The sequence below is a fragment of the Dromiciops gliroides genome, chromosome 2, assembly GCF_019393635.1.
Source record: "Dromiciops gliroides isolate mDroGli1 chromosome 2, mDroGli1.pri, whole genome shotgun sequence".
Lineage (NCBI taxonomy): Eukaryota > Metazoa > Chordata > Mammalia > Microbiotheria > Microbiotheriidae > Dromiciops > Dromiciops gliroides.
Genome location: NC_057862.1, coordinates 535,943,859 through 535,963,011, shown reverse-complemented (window position 1 = coordinate 535,963,011; position 19,153 = coordinate 535,943,859). Strand labels below are relative to the sequence as shown.

Here is a 19,153-nt window from a genome sequence, read left to right as displayed (position 1 = left end):
ATTTAGACATGCATCTAACTATACCAGTTCCTAAATTTCTGTTCTAAGTATCTTGTTTATATGCATTGACTTCAAGAAGGGATAAACCTGATGCTACTGTAGGAGCTAATGCTTCCTACAGTAAATTCTCATTGCATATTGACCTGTTGACTGTTGTTTAGCTAATTTGCATCTTGCCAAGAAAAGGAAATCTACTCCAAAAACTTTGAATGAAACCCATACTTTATTCCATCTACCCATTAACTCTTACTCTAAGTATATGCCTATTTGCATCCCTGGGATATCTCCAAGGGTAGAAATCACAGCTTCTACAAGCTTGGAAGCTGTTAGAATTACAGAAGGAGGAAAGGCTAAAGGATCCTAATGAGCAAGTATAGATTTCACATGCAGCAAGTCTTGGCTGAAGCCACTTGGAAAGAACAATCCTTCTGCCCCAATTTTCATTCAAGGGTGTGCTGGAACCGGTTTGAAAAGGCTAGAGGAAGTGAATCCTTACATTTTCAGTGTGACCAGTTCACACATGGAAATCAGCTAAGATCTGATTTCTTGTTTTGTTGGTTGTCTAGAGGAGAGGTCATTAAACCATAGCCACCTAGCCAAATCTGACCTATATATTTAAAATTTAAATACAGTTTTACAAAAACTGGCAGCTGGCTAAATTTGGCCCACTGTTTGCAGACCTCTGTCTTAAGAAAGTGATGGAGAAAATGTTTATGATGAAAATTAAACTAAAAGTGTATTCTTTGTACATATTTTTTCTGGAAAACTGGTTGTAATCTCAACATTTTTTTTTCTTTCTCATATTTAGTCACTGCACTTATTACAGTCATGTTTTAATGGGAAAAAGGATTAAATTTGTTCCGCTTGGGCCCAGAGGGCAGAACTAAAAACAATGGGTGGAAGTTGCCAAGATTTTTGTTTGATCTAAAGAACTTCCTGCTGGAGCTGTCTAAAAGTGGAAGACATTGCTCAGGGAGCTAGAGGTTTTCCAGGTCTTACCAGAGGTCTGTAAGCAAAAGCTAAATGACCTGTTGTTCACTGTGTTCTCGAAGAGGTTCTATTGTTATTGTTTGTCCTTTGTTCTCAAAGAGGACCATGACATAAGGAGGTGATGTCATGACTTGCAGTGAATTGGATTTAAAGTGAGGGAGGACTGTGCAGTCACAAGCCTCACTCTCTCCTCCAGAGCCATGTGGGTCCAGGGACAAGATACATATCAGGACAACTGGAGACAGCCCTGAATGTTTTAAGGCAATTGAGGTTAAGTGACTTGCCCAGAGTCACACAGCTAGTCTAGTGTCTAAGGTCAAATTTGAACTCAGGTCCTCCCAACTTTAGGGCCAGTGTTCTTTCCACTGTGCTGCCCCAGAGGAGATTCTTATAGAAATAAGAATGGGGCTTGATAGCCTCCCAGGTTCCTTCTACTTTCGAGATTCAGTGATTCATTAAAATGATAGCTTATATAATGCTAAATACCCTAGAAAAATGTCCTTCTTAAATTTATTTATTTATTGTGTTTGTTGTGGTTTCTGCAGCATTCTTTTTTAAAAAATTTTAATAATAAACATTTTTATTTATAGTTTGTGGTTCCAATTTTAATCCCTCTTTCCCTCCCTCTTCTTCCTTTTCCCTGAGGTGGCAAACAATCATATATGGGTTATACATGTATGATTATATAAAACATTGCCATATTTGTTATTTTGTACAAGAAAACTTGATTAAAAGAAAAAAATGAAAGAAAGTGAAAAATAGCATGCTTCGGTCTGTTCCATCAATATCAGTTCTTTCTTTGCAGGTGGATAGTATGTTTCATCAATAGTCCTTTGGAGTTATCTTGGATCATTGTATTGTTGAGAATAGTCAAGTTATTAACAGTTCTTCATCAAACAATATTGCTGCCTGTGTACAATGTTCTCTTGGTTCTGCTCACTTCACAATATATCATTTCATACATGTCTTTCCAGGCCTTTCTTACATCATCTTGCTTGTCATTTTTTATAGCACAATAATATTCCGTTACCATCATAAACCACAGTTTGTTTAGTCATTCCCCAATTGATGGGCATTCTTTTGATTTCCAATTCTTAGCCACCACAAAAAGAGCTGCTAGAAATTTTTTTGTACAAATAGGTCTTTTTCTCTTTTTGGGGATGTCTTTGGGATATAAACCTAGCAGTGATATTGCTGGATCAAAGGGTATGCACAGTTCTATAGCCCTTTGGGCATAGTTCCTAATTACTCTCCAGAATGGTTGGATCTTTTCACAACTCCACCAACCATGGATTAGTGTCCCAGCTTTCCCACATCCCCTCCAACATCCAATATTTCTGCAGCATTCTTGATTTATAGCATCACCATTTTTTCTCTTTATAAAATTGTTTAAGCTTTTACATGAATAAAAATTAATAAAGATAGGATAAGAGAAACCATAGAGAGGAGAAAACATGTAAATCAAGTGTCATAAATAAAATTCAGATATCCACAAAATGTAGGGAATTGACACAAATATATAAACTTTCCCTAAGAACTTTTTCCGAATAGATAAGTGGTCAAAGAATATAAACAGTTTTCATAAGAATTGCAAATGATTAACTTACCATTTGAAAATATGTTCCATATCACCAATTGTAAAAGTGATAGAAATGAAAACAGCTCTTTTTTTTGGGTCACTCCCCGAAAAGTGGTAAAGATGACAAAAAACAGAAGCAGTCAATGTTGGAGACACTGGGAACACAAGCTTGCTGTCGGTAAAAGCTTTTGTTGAGACAGCCATACTGGATTTCAATTTAGAACTATTCAAGGAAAGTAAAAATTGTCTACATTCTGTAACTGGCAACTCTACTACAGAGCATATACCCTAAGGAAATCATAGGCAAAAACAAATGTCTACTATGGCATTTAAAATTATATGTGGTTGCCTTATTTCTTTCCCAAGTTTAGGGAAAATTAGCTGGGGTTTCTAATACATTGATACTTAGAAATTAGAAGCTTTAGCACCAGTTTTTGGCATTAAGCATTTATTAAAGCATACCAAGTATTCGTAAAAAGAGAACATGTGACTCAGAAAGTTAAAGCTCAGCCTGGCCTGCTGCTTCCTCCAAGTGTTCCTCTACCAGTGCGTCTGAGAGCCTAACTAACTTCCTGCCGGTCCACAAGAGAGGCGGTCCTTCAACGCTGCTCTCAGCTAATTGGCTAGCATCCTTCAAATCTCTTGGTTTACTGAACTTGAGGGTGGTCCCTGAGCAGAATGTGCTGAGGTCAGAGTTCAGAGAACACACCCTCTGAGGGCCAGCCTTTCAGGTAGGTGTGGTTTTAATTAACTTAACTTTAAATGAGTTAATCAGCAAAGTCCATCCAATCAATCTTAATATTATCCCCTTGAGCAGGGGCCTCTGGGCATCCTAAAACCCATTATTTTTTGACACTACTATATACTGAAATATTCATAGCAACACTTTATGATAGCAAAGAACTGGAAACAAAAGTTGAGTGCCCACTGATTATGCTAAAAAAAACCCCGGCATATGAATGGAATGGAATATTATTGTATGGTGTAGATACACAATGACTACAACAATACAGGTGAAAAGACCACTAAAAAGAAGTTGAACTCTGAGGAAGTGGAAAACCAGTCATGGACTTGGAGAAGAGATAATGAAAAGTACTTACTCATGGTAGAGGAACAGGCAACTATTAGAACACAGTATTGTATATGTTTTCAGAAATAGTCATTGTTTCTATTTTCATTTGTTTTTGTTACAAGGGGATGATGAGTCTGGAGAGAGAAAGGAATAGCTAAGTCATTAATGATTGATCATTATACAATATTCCTATTATTGTGTACAGTGATCTCCTGGTTCTCCTCATTTTACTTTGCATCATTTCATATATGTCTTTCCAGGTTTTTCTGAAAGCATCCTGCTCATCATTTCGTTTTGTCTTTTTTTTTTTTTTTTTTGGTGTGTATGTGAGGCAATTGGGGTTAAGTGACTTGCCTAGGGTCACACAGCTAGTAAGTGTTAAGTGTCTGAGGCTGGATTTGAACTCAGGTCCTCCTGACTCCAGGGCCGGCGCTCTATCCACTGCGCTACCTAGCTGCCCTGCTCATCATTTCTTATAGCACAGTAGTATTCCATCACAAGTAAATACCATAACTTGTTCAGCCATTCCCTGATGAGGGGATGGGCATTCCCTCAGATTCCAGTTTTTTGCCACAACCAAAAGAGCTACTATAAATATTTTTGTACTTATAGGTCCTTTTCCTTTTTGTTTTTTATCTTGTTGGAATACAGACATAGTGGTATTGCTGGGTCAGAGGGTATGCATGGTTTTATAGCCATTCAGGCATAATTAAAAATTGTTCTCCAGAATGGTTGAATCATTTCAAAATTTCATCATAGTACCTTAATGTCTTACTTTCCCACACCTCCTCCAACATTTGTCATTTTCTTTCTCTGTCATATTAGCCAATCTGATAGGTTTGGGGTGGTACGTCTGAGCTTTTTTATTTGCATTTCTCTAATCAGTAGTGATTTAGAGCTTTTTTTTCATATGGCTATAGATAGCTTTGATTACTTTATCTGAAGACTGCCTGTTCATATCCTTTGATCATTTATCAATTGGGGACTGGCTCCTATTTTTTATAAATTTGATTGAGTTCTTTATATATTTGAGAAATGAAGCCCATCAGAGAAACATGCTGTAAAAATTTTTTTCACAGTTAGCATTACTGTGTATTTCCCTCCATCCTATTTTCCCCTGCTTTATCCTACTTTCCCTCTCTCTCCCTTTTCACCCTGTCTATCAGCATCTATTTCATTAAATATCTAGTTTTCCCCCTGAATAATTATATTGTTTTCTGGGTGGGTGATTCTTGGTTGTAATCCTAGCTCCTTTGCCCTCTGGAATATCATATTCCAAGTCCTCCAGTTCTTTAATATAGATCTTGTGTTACTCTGACTGTGGGTCCATGATATTTGAAATATTTCATTCTATCTACTTGGAATATTTTCTCTTTGACCTGGAAGCTTTGGAATTTGGATATACTATTCCTAGGAGTTTTCGTTTTGATATCTCTTTCAGGATTTGATTGGTAGATTCTTTTAATTCCTGTTTTACCCTTTGGTTCTAGAATATCTGGGTAGCTTTTTTCTTTTCTTTTTTTTGATGGGGCAATGAGGGTTAAGCTCAGGGTCACACAGCTAGTAAGTGTCAAGTGTCTGAGGCCAGATTTGAACTCAGGTCCTCCTGAATCCAGGGCTGGTGCTTTATTCATTGCGTCACCTAGCTGCCCCAGTTTTTCTTGATAATTTCTTGAAAGATGATGTTTAGATTCTTTTTTGATCATGGCTTTCAGGTGGTCTAATAATTCTTAAATTATCTCTCTGGATTGATTTTCCATGTGTGAGATTTAAAATTGGATATTAGATCATAAATCTCCCCTACTTAACTTTTCCCTTAATTTATCTCCCAGACTAGTAAATGGAAGAAGCTTCTGGTTTTCTAGATAGAGCCTTTATTGTATATAAGGTGTTGTTGATTAGAAGGATAGGAAAATAGAAATACAGTACAAATCGTCTTAAATCTAGGCTTAGTCTATATTCCTTATAAAAACTCACCAAACCGAAAAGGCCACCTTTGGAGTGAGGGAGACCGTCTGTGCCGCGCCGCCAGGAGTCCCGCCAAGCAGGCAAAAAGGCTCCTCTCGTTCTCTCCACCCCGGAAGTCAAAAAAACCCGGCAGGCAGTCTGACATGCGCAGCAGGCGGACTGTTCATCTCCTCCCCAAAAGGGTGGTCCTTGAAAAACTGGCATCTTTCAGTTATCCTAACCGACTGTTAAAAACTTTCATATTTTACCACACATGTTAATTGTTCTTCTAATGATATATTCACATGTTCTTCTATTTTTTCATTCTTTTGATTTTGTTTTATTGTTTCTTGATGTCTCATGAAGTCATTAGCTTCCATTTGCTCAATTTAAATTTTTTAAGGAATTATTTTCTTCAGTGAGCTTTTGTACATCTTTTTCCATTTAGCCAGTTCTACTTTTTATGGAGTTCTTTTCTTCAGTGAATTTTTGTACCCCTTTTTTCATGTGGCCAATTCTGTTTTTTAAGAAGTTCTTCTCTTCATTGAATTTTTGTATATCTTTTCCATTTGGCAAATCCTGCCTTTTTAGATATTCTCTTCAGTGGATTTTTGTGCCTCTTTTACCATTTGTTCTGTTCTGTTTTTTTAAGATGTTATTTTCTTTAGTATTTTTTGTGCCTCCTTTATTAAGCTGTTGACTCTTTTTTTTATGGTTTGCTCACATCACTCTCATTTCTTTTCCCAATTTTTCTTCTAATTCTCTAATTTGATTTTTAAAAATCCTTTCTAAGCTTTTCCAGGAATTCTTTTTGAGCCTGAGACCAATTCACATTTTTCTTTGAGGCTTTGGAGTTTTTACTTTGTTGTGTTCTTTTAAGGTTGTGCTTTGATTTTTCTCTGTCACCATAGCAACTTTTTCTGATCAAGTTCTTTTTTTGTTTGCTTATTTTTCCAAACTTTCTTGATTTTTAACTTTATATGTTAAAATTGAGCTCTGTTCCCATGGTGGAAGGGGCACTATGCCAAGCCTCAGGTTTTTGTGCAGTTGTTTTCAGGCTAGTTTTGGGGGTCTGTAAGTTTTATTTCTTCCAAAGTAGTATGATCTAAGGAGAGGTGTGTTTACCCTCTCCTGGCCATTGTTCTGGTCTGTGAGTAAGCAGAAGCACTTTTTTCCATCATGGAACTGTGACCAAAGTCCGTCCACTCTCCTGTAGCTGCAAGCTCTGGTGTGCTAGTGTTCTTCCTCACCCTGAAACTGGAACCCAGGACTGGAACCCAGATCCTAGTGTAGACAGTGCAACAGAGTACTGCACTCAGTGCCAGAAAAGGAACCCCTGTAATCTCCTTTTGACCAGCTGTCTGACCCTTTATTGTCTATGGGCTGAGAAGCTGCTGTTGCTACAGCTGATTCATTTACACCCCAAGACCTGCTGCTTGTTGGCTGAGGCACAGTCTGCACTGGCAGTTTGCTGGATTGAGCTCCATGCTTACCCTTGTGTGACCGACCTTTCCTGCAAACTTTGTGAGTTGTCTTAGGCAGGAAAATTGTTTCACCCTGTCCTTTTGTAGGTTCTGCTGCTCCATAATTTGTTTCGAGGCATTATTTAAGTTGTTTGGAGGGGAACTGGGGAGAGCTCAGGTGCATCCCTGCCTTTTCTTTGCCATCTTGGCTTTGCCACCCCCAACTTATACTTGAATAAGAAATTTCTCCTCTTTAGTAAGATTCAATTTCCACATACAAATCAATGTTGAATTTGTTAAATGATGCAGTACTTTTCTTTACCTTTCACTTCTATTCTTATTAATTTCATCATGAAAAATTTAGAGCCAATATGTCATCTATGATCATGCCCTTTTCATAAGTAATTGCACTGAGTGCAGGCCTTCACACACAGTGAACAACTCAGTAAAACTCACTAATTCCATCATCTCATATTTTACATTAGTCTCTTCCCTATATATTTTTCCTGAGCAATTAATAAATTGTAATGACTAATTTTAATTTCTTACATTATGCTGACATTTTGTAATAGTAATGTAGAGTGAAGTGGCCAAAAAAGTAGGTCTTCCAGAGAAAAAGAAGAAAAATAACTTGCTTAGATAATCCATTAACAATCCATCCCTGTGTTCAATTGAAGGTCCTATGGAGCATGCCTCCAAGGTGAAGGAGTCTCAGAATATTCAATGAGATACAAAGCTTGTCAGACGCTTTAAATACAGTCTTATCCAGACAATCTGCTCTCTTGTGTCTATGCCCCAACTCTGACATCATATAATAAGCATTTCCATAGGTCCCAAGATGTCCCGGTAAATCATACACAAGGATCAATCCCCATATTATTTGCACATTAGCAGAACACAGATAGAAATGGAAGGAAAACACCCGGCTTCCCAAGCCAGATGTGGCTATGATTTCTTGATGTGTGTCTGAGTTTTAACTGACTCTTTTTGCCACATAAATGTGGGCTTCTGTGGCTAGTTTGCATCAGCAAATGCATTACCCCTCCTGAAATCAGCCTTAGGACAGGGAGAAATGACAACATACTCAGCTGTAAGGTGTCTGTAGCTGTTCCCTTCTTGTGTAGTCCAACTGAGTCACTTAGCCTGACATTCTAATCAGTTGTATGAGAAATTTCTCATCTTCTTGGTCACAGAGGAAGACTATGGTATCCTGCTCTCATGTCTGCACCCTTGTGCAGGCCCTCATCATCTCATAGCTAGCCTACCAAGGTGGACTGCTGGTTGGTCTCCCTGCCTCAGGCTCTTTCCACTCTAGTCCCTCTTCCATTCAGCTGTCAAACTGATCTTCCAGAAGCACAGCTCTGACCATGTTAATGGGTCCCTATTCAGTAAACTCCAGGGCTTTCTGTCACTAATGGGGTCAAATAAAATATCCTCTTTTTGTCTTTTAAAACCCTTCAGAACTGATGCCTTCCTATGGTTCCAGTCTTATACTTTACAACTCTCCAGGTACTCTGCAATTCAAGTACCCTGGCTTCTTCTTTGTTCCTTGTACAAGGCACTCCCAGTCTTCTGAGTGTGCATTTTCAGTGGACATCCCCTGACAGAGAATTCTCTTCCCCATCACCTTTTTCTTCTTGCTTCCTTGGCTTTCCTGGCTTCTTTTAAGTTTCATCTAAAATCCCACTTTCTGCAAGAAGCCATTGCCAATCCTCCTACATAGTAGAAGTGTCTCTCTGTTGATTACCTCCATTTATTTTGTGCATGTGTACGTATGTATGTATATATTTTACACATAGCTGTTTACTGTGAGCTCCTTGTAAGCAGGGACTGTTTTTCACCTTCCTTTGTATCCTCAGCACTTAACACAGTTCCTGGCACATAGCAGCCACATAATAAATGCTTGTTGACTTGGCACTTTTTAGTAAGAAAGGTGTTTCTGAAAAATGGTCGCTCTAAGAGCAGTATTACCAAATGTGAAAGCTATGAGACCAAATATAGAAAATAAAATAAGGAAAATATGTAAGGAACTACAGTAATTTATTTGAAGCTCATGCGACCTAAGTTAATCATGGTTACCAGACTGTAGAAATAACTAATTCTCTAATTTAAATATTACATGTATTTAAAGAATATGCCATCACATCTAAGCACTTTTTATTAATGTATTTTATACTTAATATATGAATGAAGGACATTTCCATTTTATGGACAAGAAAAGTTGAAACTCAGTCACAACAGATCTGCTAGAGTTGTGAAGTTTATTAATGTTTGATTACCAATCCAATAGATTTTCTATGAAATAATTTTCACTACTTTGTAATATTAGGCTATTTTGCTCCCAACTTACAGCACACAGATGTGAGGATAAATGTATCAAAGCACATTAAACCCTTTAGACAATCACTAAGGAAAGCTAAGGTATTATTTCAGATAATTATATGAGTTATAATCATGGGTTAATGATAATAATAAGTGCTTATTTGCATATAATTCTTACCTTTAGGTTGCCCTCAGAGTACCATAGAAATACCTCATTTATACAACATCCTTGTGAGGTCCTGATGGTTAAAACTTTAAGATGTGTCTATACTAGAGGGAAAAGGACGGTTTAGCTTTTAATCACCTTTCAGTCAGCTAATAGTGGTAGAGACAGTGTGTCTTGAGATTGAAAGTAGGATGGATTTTGGAGTCAGAGGACTTTGATTTGAAACCCAACTGTAATATTGGGTACCTCACATGTAAAACGAAAGGGTATGACTTCTACAATCCATTTTAGCTCTAAATCTGTGATTTTAGGATCTTAATCCCCATCGCTACTCTGCAAGTCCAACATTCTACATTATCCCTTTAGCATTTTCCTTTGCTCAGATCAGTTTCTCTTTTTGCTTTTAAAATTCAAAAGTCCCAGCATATCACCGATTTTCAAAGTTGGGAGGAACCTTAATGGCCACTTCCTCTAACACCTACTGGAATAGAGCCCCTATCTCAGTATATCTGATAAGTGGCCTTGAAGACCCCGATCAAGGGGGAATCCACTACCTCTGATTCCCCTTTTGGACAGCTCTAATTTTAAATAATTTTGTTCTGAAATCAAGCCTAAAGCAGCTTTTTGGGGGGGGGGGGCAGATTCTATCCTCTGGAGCCAAACAAGTCTAATTCTTCTTTCACATGTGCCTTTCAGATACTTGAAGACAACTATTTTGTCTCTCAAGAATTTTTCTTCTCACTTCAACAAATATTATTAAGCAACATATGAGGTACCAGACAATGTGCTAGGTACTAAGAATAAAAAGACAAAAATAAAAAGTCCCTGCCCTCAAGAAGCTTACATTTTGTAGGTTAAACATCCCTAGTTCCTTCAAAAGATCACGTTGGGACTCTTACCATTCTTGTTGCCTTCCTCTGGCTGTTCTCAAGCTTAACTCTTTCCTTCCTAAAATGTAGTATCCAGAATTAAACATTAGATTTTATTTCTCTTCCCAATCTATCTCCTGAGTTATTGCCAACTGTCTGTTGAACATTTCAAGATGACTCTCCCATAAGCAGGTTAAAATCAACTTGTCCAAAACAAAACTCATTATCTTTACCCTTTCTACAAACCTCCCTATTTTTGCTGAAAACAACATCTTTCTAGTCACTCAGATTCACAACTTCTGTGTCATCCTCAACTTTTCATACTTCCTCACCCCGCACATCCAGTCAGCTGTCAAGTATTGTCAGGTCTACATTCCTAACATCTTTCACTTCTATCTCCTCTTTACTTATACAGCCATAACACTAATTTAGATTATCAGCTTGTCTCATCTCATCTCATTTGTACAAAATATATGCTTATTGATTAATTTATAATTGATCTACATTAGCCTTGCAAATAAGTATTTTAAAATGAATGTTATTTGATAAATCTCTTTTTAAAGATCATACTAAAAATTAAGATTAAGTGGGTGAAGGGAATAAAAGCAGTATATTTCCATTTATAAAAAATATCGCCACTATGTTGCTCTATTAGTAGTTATTGTATTTGAAGTGAAAAGTAATACAGAAAGATTCTTTTTCAGATGGTGTCTACCATATCTCTCTAAATGTTTTATGTGGTATCAAAGGGGAAGATAAATTCTTAAATTATTGTTCAGTTATGGAGTGGCAGCAAAGGATACTGGGGCTTGAAGACAGAAAGACTTGAGTTCAGATTCCACCTTTTACACTTAATTGTGTGACTTGGGGCAGATGAGTTAAGCCATATGTAACCTCAGACTATTTCCTAGAACTTATCTATTAAGTCATGGCCAATTGGTATCTGTGTTGATGGAAAAAATTTCCACAGTAGGAGTTTACTAAGTTGATAAGAACTCCATATGCATATAATTTAAGTATAATGCAGTGAAACTGAGCAAAAGGAACATTGGGATAAGATATTAGCAGTTTAAAAAACCTCTAAAGATAGCTTTATTAGACTAAAATATTCTTTGAAGGAAAAAAGAATAAAATATATCATCTGAATTTTATACATAAATCTTATTAAAGTATCTGAGAGGGGCAGCTAGGTGGTGCAGTGGGTAGAACACTGGCCCTGGAGTCAGGAGGACCTGAGTTCAAATCCAGCCTCAGACACTTGACACGTACTAGCTGTGTGACCCTGGGCAAGTCCCTTAACCCCAATTGCCTCAAACCAAAAAAAAACAACAAAAAACTATCTGAGAATAATAATGAGTCAAAATGTCTTAATGAATATAAAACCAGAGGCAGTCAGTGCTTTTTTTTGCCCTCTCTTTTAGAATTTCTATGATTATATGAAAATATTACACATTGGATTAAAAAAATAACAAGGTAATATGTTACAAGGCAGTCCAGAGTCAGGAATACCAAACCATCAAGCACAGAATGCAATTAAGAGTTAAGGTTGGGGGGCGGCTAGGTGGCTCAGTGGATAAAGCACTGGCCCTGGATTCAGGAGGACCTGAGTTCAAATCCAGCCTCAGACACTTGACACTTACTAGCTGTGTGACCCTGGGCAAGTCACTTAAACCCCATTGCCCTGCAAAAAAAAAAAAAAAAGAGTTAAGGTTGGGGTGCAGCTAGGTGGCACAGTAGATAAAGCACTGGCCCTGGATTCAGGAGGATCTGAGTTCAAATCCAGCCTCAGACACTTGACACTTATTAGTTGTGTGACCCTGGGCAAGTCACTTAACAACCTCATTGCCCTGCAAAAAACAAAAAACCTCAAGAGTTAAGGTCACATTACCCAATTCAGTGGAATCAGACACTAAGATTTCAGAATCTCTTGAACCCTTAATAACCTGACTTTCAACCCTATTGCTCAAACGAGACCCCTCTAACTGAGTGTGGGTGGTGCATACCTATAGTCTCTGCTACTGGGGAAACTGAGGCTGGTAGATGACCTGAGTTCAAGAGTCCAGGGTTTCATTAGGACTAAAGCCAGTCAGGGGTTTACATTGTCTGGCACTGGTATGGTTAGCTCTGGAGCAAGGGACCACCAGGCTGCCTAAGGAAAAGCAAACTGGCCCAGATCAGAAATGGAACAGGTCAAAACTTCCATGTCCATCAGAAGTAGGGTCAAAGCCTGTAAATAGCCACTGTACTTCCAGCCTGAGTGGGATAGGGAGACCTGATTTTTAAAAAAAAAAAGGATAAACACAAATATTTATACATGTTTGTAACAGGGATTTTGTTTTTTGTTCTCAGTTTGGTGGAAGTAAGAGTGGGAGGGAGAAAAGGCAAATTTTTGCTGATTGAAAAAAATTTTTTTTAAGTATACTCCACCAGCACCCCCCACCTCAGCATCCTGAGGGCAGATGCATGCGGTTAATTCAGGTGTCAGGGGGAGAGGTTTAAAGAGTATCTCTAATACCTGTGCTACACGTGGATTCTCATCTGAGATAAACATTGATCTCTTAGTATTTGTGAGAACCCACTGGAGAAATTCTCTTCCCTGGACTTCTCTTTTTAAATATACTGGGTTTTGGCAGATATTAGAGAAAAATCAGCTTTTTTTCCCCTCTTTTCTTAAGACTGTAATTTATTTCAGTGCTTGCATATACCTATATTTGTATATTCTCCATATCCATAAAACATAAGCTCCTTGAGGACAGAGCCTATGATTTTGTCTTTGTATTCCCAACACATAGTAGCTTCTTAGTGAATGCTTGTTAATTAATTGATTAATGTACACTATAGACCACATGCACAGAATGAAGAGATAGAGGAAGAGTTTGGAAAAGAGATCAGAAGCTTGGCTTAAGGAATTTCAGTTACTCAGAGATGTGTAGAACTTTCTCTTGGCCTAAAGCAAAATAATTAATAAATTCTTGACTTACCTCAGTGATAGTTCCATCTAGGAAAAGATGGAAGAAACAACATGAGGAAATTTTATTATGGACCTTATTCTAACTTTTATGGAGGGAACTAGTGGCTGGAATGGGAACCAAGTAAGATGTTACCATTCTCTCTTGAAGTTTGTAATATAGGAGAGGAAAGCTGAAAATAGTTTGACATATACCCTGGATTTGGGAAGAGCAAACGTCAGAAAGTTTGGAAGAATAGATACTATCTCATAGATTAGGATGTCTCATTAAGTCATCAAGTATTTATTACACCACAAATCTCTCAGATTGACTAATAATATGACAGAAAAGGAAAATGACAATGTTGGAGGGGATGTGGAAAAATTGGAAAAATCCAACTATTCTGGAGAGCAGTTTGGAACTATACCCCAAGGGCTATAAAACCATACGTACACTTTGATCCGGCAATACCACTACTAGGTCTGTATACCAAAGAGATCAAAGAAAAAGGAAAAAGATCTATATGTACAAAAATATTGGTAGCAGCTCTTTTTGTGTTGGTAAAGAACTGGAAATTGAGGGGATACCCATCAATTTCAGAGTGGTTGGACAAGTTGTGGTATGATTGTGATGGAATACTACTGGGCTATATAAGAAGTGTTAAATGAACTGATACAGAGTAAAGTGAGCAGAACCAGTACACTGTGCACAGAAACAGCAACACTGTACAATGATTAATTGTGAATGACTTAGCTATTCTTAGCAATATGGTGATTCAAGAAAATTCTGAAGGATTTTTGATGAAAATGCTATCTACCTTCAAAGAAAGAACTGATGGAGTCTGAATGCAGATTGAAAAATGTTTTTTAAAATTTTCATTATTTTTCTTTGTTTGCTTTCTTTTACAACATGGGTAATATGAAAATATGTTTTTTATAACTACACATGTATATTCTATATCAAATTGCTTACCTTCTCAAGAAGGGGGGAGGGAAGAGAGGAAGAGAATTTGAACCTCAAAATTTTTTTAAATGTCAAAAATTGTTTTTACATGTCAGTAGGAAAAGAAATAATAAAAACCATTTTTAAAAAATGTACACACATACAAAACCAAGTTTTATTAAATGCCTACCATGTGCCAGGCTCTGTGCTAAGTGCTGGAGTTCTTTATAAGAAAGGCAAAAGATGGGCCCTGCTCTCAAGGAGTTTACAGTCTAAAGCGGGCAGGAACAACATGCAATTAACTGTACAAACAAGATGATTACAGGATTGATTCAAGCTAGTTTCACTGGGAAGGAATTACAATTAAGGAAAAACAGGAAAGGTTTCTTATAAAAGGGAGAGGCAGCATATATGCTGTACAGAATGCAAAATTTCTTTCTTACTTTCTTTTTTTTTTTTTGGTGAGGCAATTGGGGTTAAGTGACTTGCCCAGGGTCACACAGCTAGTTAAGTGTCAAGTATCTGAGGCCAGATTTGAACTCAGGTCCTCCTGAATCCAGGGCCAGTACTCTATCCACTGTGCCACCTAGCTGCCCCCAGAATGCAAAATTTGAAATTAAAGGACCAGAATTTGAATCCCAGCTCTGCTCCTTTTTGTCTTTGTGACCATAAGTAAGTTGCTTAACCTCTGTGGGCTTCAGTTTCCTCATCTGTAAAAGGAGTGGGCAAGACTAGATGACTTCTAAGATTCCTTATGTCTTATATTATCAACAAGTAAATCAAGTTGAAGATTTTAGTGCTACAATAAGCATACTACCAAGAAGTTACTTAATAAACCCCAACTAAATAAAATAATAAGTTCATTTGGAGGCAGAGAAATCTCATGAATTATAAGGGCAATGTTGGGAACAAGCAGTAATTTAAGGGCAAAGGGAAGATAGAATGGAGACTAACTCTTTCAAACCTCAACCTATATTATAAAGCAGAAATCAGCAAAATATTTGGCACTGGCTTAAAAATAGAAAATTGACCTAGTGATACAGACCAAGAATCTAAGCAAGAATGAGAAACAGTTGAATTCCAAGGCAGCCCAGCATTCAACACAGGAATATAAACTATTGGAGGAAGGAAGGATTCTCTTTAACAGTAAGTCTTGAGAAAATTGAAATGTATTTCTTCAGAAAGTGGGTCAGACCAAACATTGTATATCATATACCATAATAAATTTCAAAGAGATACAAGACCACAAGCTATACAAGGTATAAAAGACCACTTTATAAAAAATAATTAAAGGAACATGTTAGAAAATGCTTTTCACAGCTAGGGTTGGAACAAAGTTCTTAACCAAACAAGGGATTGTGAAATCAGATTTATAGCTGGAAGGAATCTTAAAGGTCATGTAGTCCGACTCCTTCATTTTACAGATGAAGAGCCAAGCTCAGAAAGGTTAAATGTGTTCTCCAGTGTCACATAGATAGTAAGTGGTGGTACAAGGGTTCAAACACAGGTCTTCTGACTCCAAATCTAGCATTCTTTCCACTGTACCACAGGTTAGAGAAGATTGTAGCAAACAAAATACAGATTCCGTTTATTTTACCAGTCCATCAGTATTCATTAAATATCTACTATATGCAAGGCACCATGCTAAACATCGAGCATGTAGAAACAAAAATGAAAGAGTTCATGTCTTCAAGGGTTTACATTCTATTGGAATTGTATGATATGATTATGGATTTGAGTCAGATTAAACTCTGAGGATGGGGTCTGGAAGGTACCCAGCCCTGCCCCAGTATAGTTCGTTTAGAAGTTTATTGCTTGTCAAATTCTCACTGTCTCCTTTAAGTTTTATTGCCAATTAACAGTATTTTTACTTCTGCTCAGTCTCCCCACTTGTCAGCTACATATTAATTTTGTCTGCAATCCATCATGTGTCAGAACCCCAGTCAGTGGGTCAGGGAGTTAGCCCACCAATTCAATACTTGGGACTCAAGAAGAAAGGATGGGGCTCGGCACAAGATGCAGCAATTGAGTTGAGACCAGATGTTAAGTGACTTGTCTCTTTTTCTCAGAGCAGAATCCTCTTGGCCCTGGGGTCCCAACAATGGATTATTCTTTTCTTCCCAACATAACGGAAAATAAATTTTAACCCTGTCATCCTTAACAATGCTGAAGCACCTGAGTGACTCTTCCTGTTATTCAGGTTGAATATCTTTAGAGATAGGGGCCTGGAGAGGGGAGTCAGTGGGAACTGTGAGATCTGAAACATCTGACTGTCACTCCCCTGTTTCCTCTTCCTTTGGTTTGACCTTGTTCCCCCTCCCCTTTTCCTCCTTGTTCCTGGAACACGTATGCATGTCTCCATACATTGATCACGAGCTGAACACAAACCCTGGGTGAGACAGGATTGGATGTTAGATTGTGAGCTCGACCTTATGTGTGTGGGGACTTCCCCTCTGACCAACATTCCTATATAAGGTCAAGGCATGTATTAGCTGGCGCGGTTCAGGTATTGAACTTGCCCATTCCTATGGGAATGTAATAAATCTGTCTCTGCTTGACTTGGTGGTCTCCTCGAGTTATTTGGGTAAACTGAGGCAGTTTGCTCCATATAGAATAAACAAGTACATAAACATACACAATTTATATTTGTGAAATAAATTCAAGGTAAATGGGAGGTTGGCACTAGCACTCCTTGGGGGAACTGGGAAAGGCTTCATGTAGCAGGTGTCTCTCAGACTAGTGTCACACTAGGCCTTAACCTTATTCTAGGCAAGAATATTCATTCCTCACTAGAACAGTGCTGTGTTAACATATATAAACAAACATACATAACTTTTCTTTCTTTTTTTGCAGGGCATTGAGGGTTAAGTGACTTGCCTGGGGTCACACAGCTAGTGTCAAGTGTCTGAGGCTGGATTTGAACTCAGGTCCTCCTGAATTCAAGGCCAGTGCTTTATCCACTGAGCCACCTAGCTGCCCCTATAAGTTTTCAAAAAACAAAACTTAAGTTTGGGTTTGAACATCGGGATCATGTGGGAATCACTTTGGGTGCCTCAAGGTGAACTCCTAGCTCAGCTCAGCTCCCACAAAGTGCAGGCCCTGCTCAGACCTAAGTCCCAAGGCCTTGGCTCCTCAGAGCCTTGTGTGCCAGGTGACCCCCCTACCTGGAGGTTCGGGCAGCAAAGTAGGAGGGCTTGAAACTAGACTATTTTTAGGGCTCTGAAAAGAGTCCAAATAGGGTCTTTTCTCTCAATAATGAGTTCCATTTTATTATTTATTTATTCATTTTTTAATCTATCTATCTGTGGGACAGTGAGGGTCAAGTGACTTGCGTAGTGTCACACATCTAGTAAATGTCAAGTGTCTGAGGCTGGATTTGAACTCAGGTCCTCCTGAATCCAGGGCCAGTGCTTTATCCATTGAGCTACCTACCTGCCCCGAGTTCCATTTTAGACATATTGAGTTTAAGATTATCTACTGGATGTCCAATTTGAGATGTTTGAAAAACAGTTGAAGATGCAAAATTGGAGGTCAGCTGAGCGTTTGAGGCAAGATAGGTAGATTTGAGAATCATTAGCATAGAGATGGTAATTACATCTATAATTATATTTCTCTCATGTTATGATATTTTCTACTTAGGTGTAAAACATTTGAATTAATTTACACTAAATATTCAACCTTATAAAATTATCCCAACAACTGTCATTTTGCAGTAATATTGTTAATAAAGGTTAAATGAAGCCAGTTGTAATTTTGCAGAACTCTGCTCTAATATAATTTGGCTAATTTCTTAGAAAACTAATATCTCCCCTGGTAATGTTATTTTACTTGACTGTAATTTTTCTAGGAATCATTATGAATGTTAGCGTATCTACAGCCTATATATAACCTAATCTATAAATTAAAAAGTTAAATGTTAATTATTTCTTAATTTGCATATTCTTTGATTATCCATGTCTAGTACAACTTAATTGCTAAATTGTTTAGCTATAATAAGATATGTTTATATAGTAAGATGATTATCAGAGCTAGAACTAGGATGGTACCACAATCTTTTCTCAAGGACACTGAAATCTAAGGAGTATTCTTCCTCCAAGTGGTGGACAATTGGACCATATATCCCATACAGTGAATGATTACTACCATTGCCTTGCCCATCATGAGAATATGACCCCAGGTGCCCATTACCATGTGCCACTCTCCTCCACTGCCACATCCTCCCTGGATGACTTGTGGGCCAAGTTGCCCCCTCCTAGTAGACTGCACTCACATGGGACAGATTGTCTAATGTGGCTCCATCCCTCCCCTCTATCTCCTTTCCTTTACTCTACTGCTTCACCTGAATTTGTTCTGGGCATAAGAATTTCTAGTTACAACTCTGTTGATCATATAAAGATATATCAAAGTTGAAATTGTCTCATCAAATAATGAACTTTGAATCACCTATCATTCATGTTTTCTTTTACCAGGTACCTGCATTATTGCATATTGGCGATATGGTTCATGGCTTGGGGCCATTAGTTGTCCAATCTGTAGACAAACGGTAATGTGTTGAATCCATGAAATATTTTTAATGTTAGTTTAATTTATAAATACATTTATTTTTGGTAGCTGAAATAACTAGTTCTTTTTTGTATTGCTAGCAGATCCAAATTTATCTAGTACTTTTATTTTGCCTTTTTATTCAAGAATCTGTAAGGAATTAATTGTGATTTGGAGTTTTTTTAACTCCATCTTTGCTTCATCATGGTCAGACTGGAAAGATGCAAACTTTAAAAGCCTAAGAGAAGATGGGTGTGTACTTTAAGAGATTATAGACACAAACAACACAAAGAACATTTTTGAAACAAAGTAT

At 37.6% G+C, this 19,153-nt stretch overlaps 1 protein-coding gene across 8 annotated transcripts in view; it reads left to right on the top strand.

Moving 5' to 3' along the window:
• Nucleotides 1-19,153, top strand: part of RNF170 (ring finger protein 170) — a 59,078-nt gene that overhangs the window by 29,074 nt on the left and 10,851 nt on the right. For all 8 annotated transcript variants that reach the window (XM_043984900.1, XM_043984896.1, XM_043984899.1 and 5 more), the window contains exon 5: nucleotides 18,768-18,841. In XM_043984900.1, coding sequence (XP_043840835.1) covers nucleotides 18,768-18,841 — 74 coding nt within the window. The remainder of the gene's footprint in view (nucleotides 1-18,767; nucleotides 18,842-19,153) is intronic.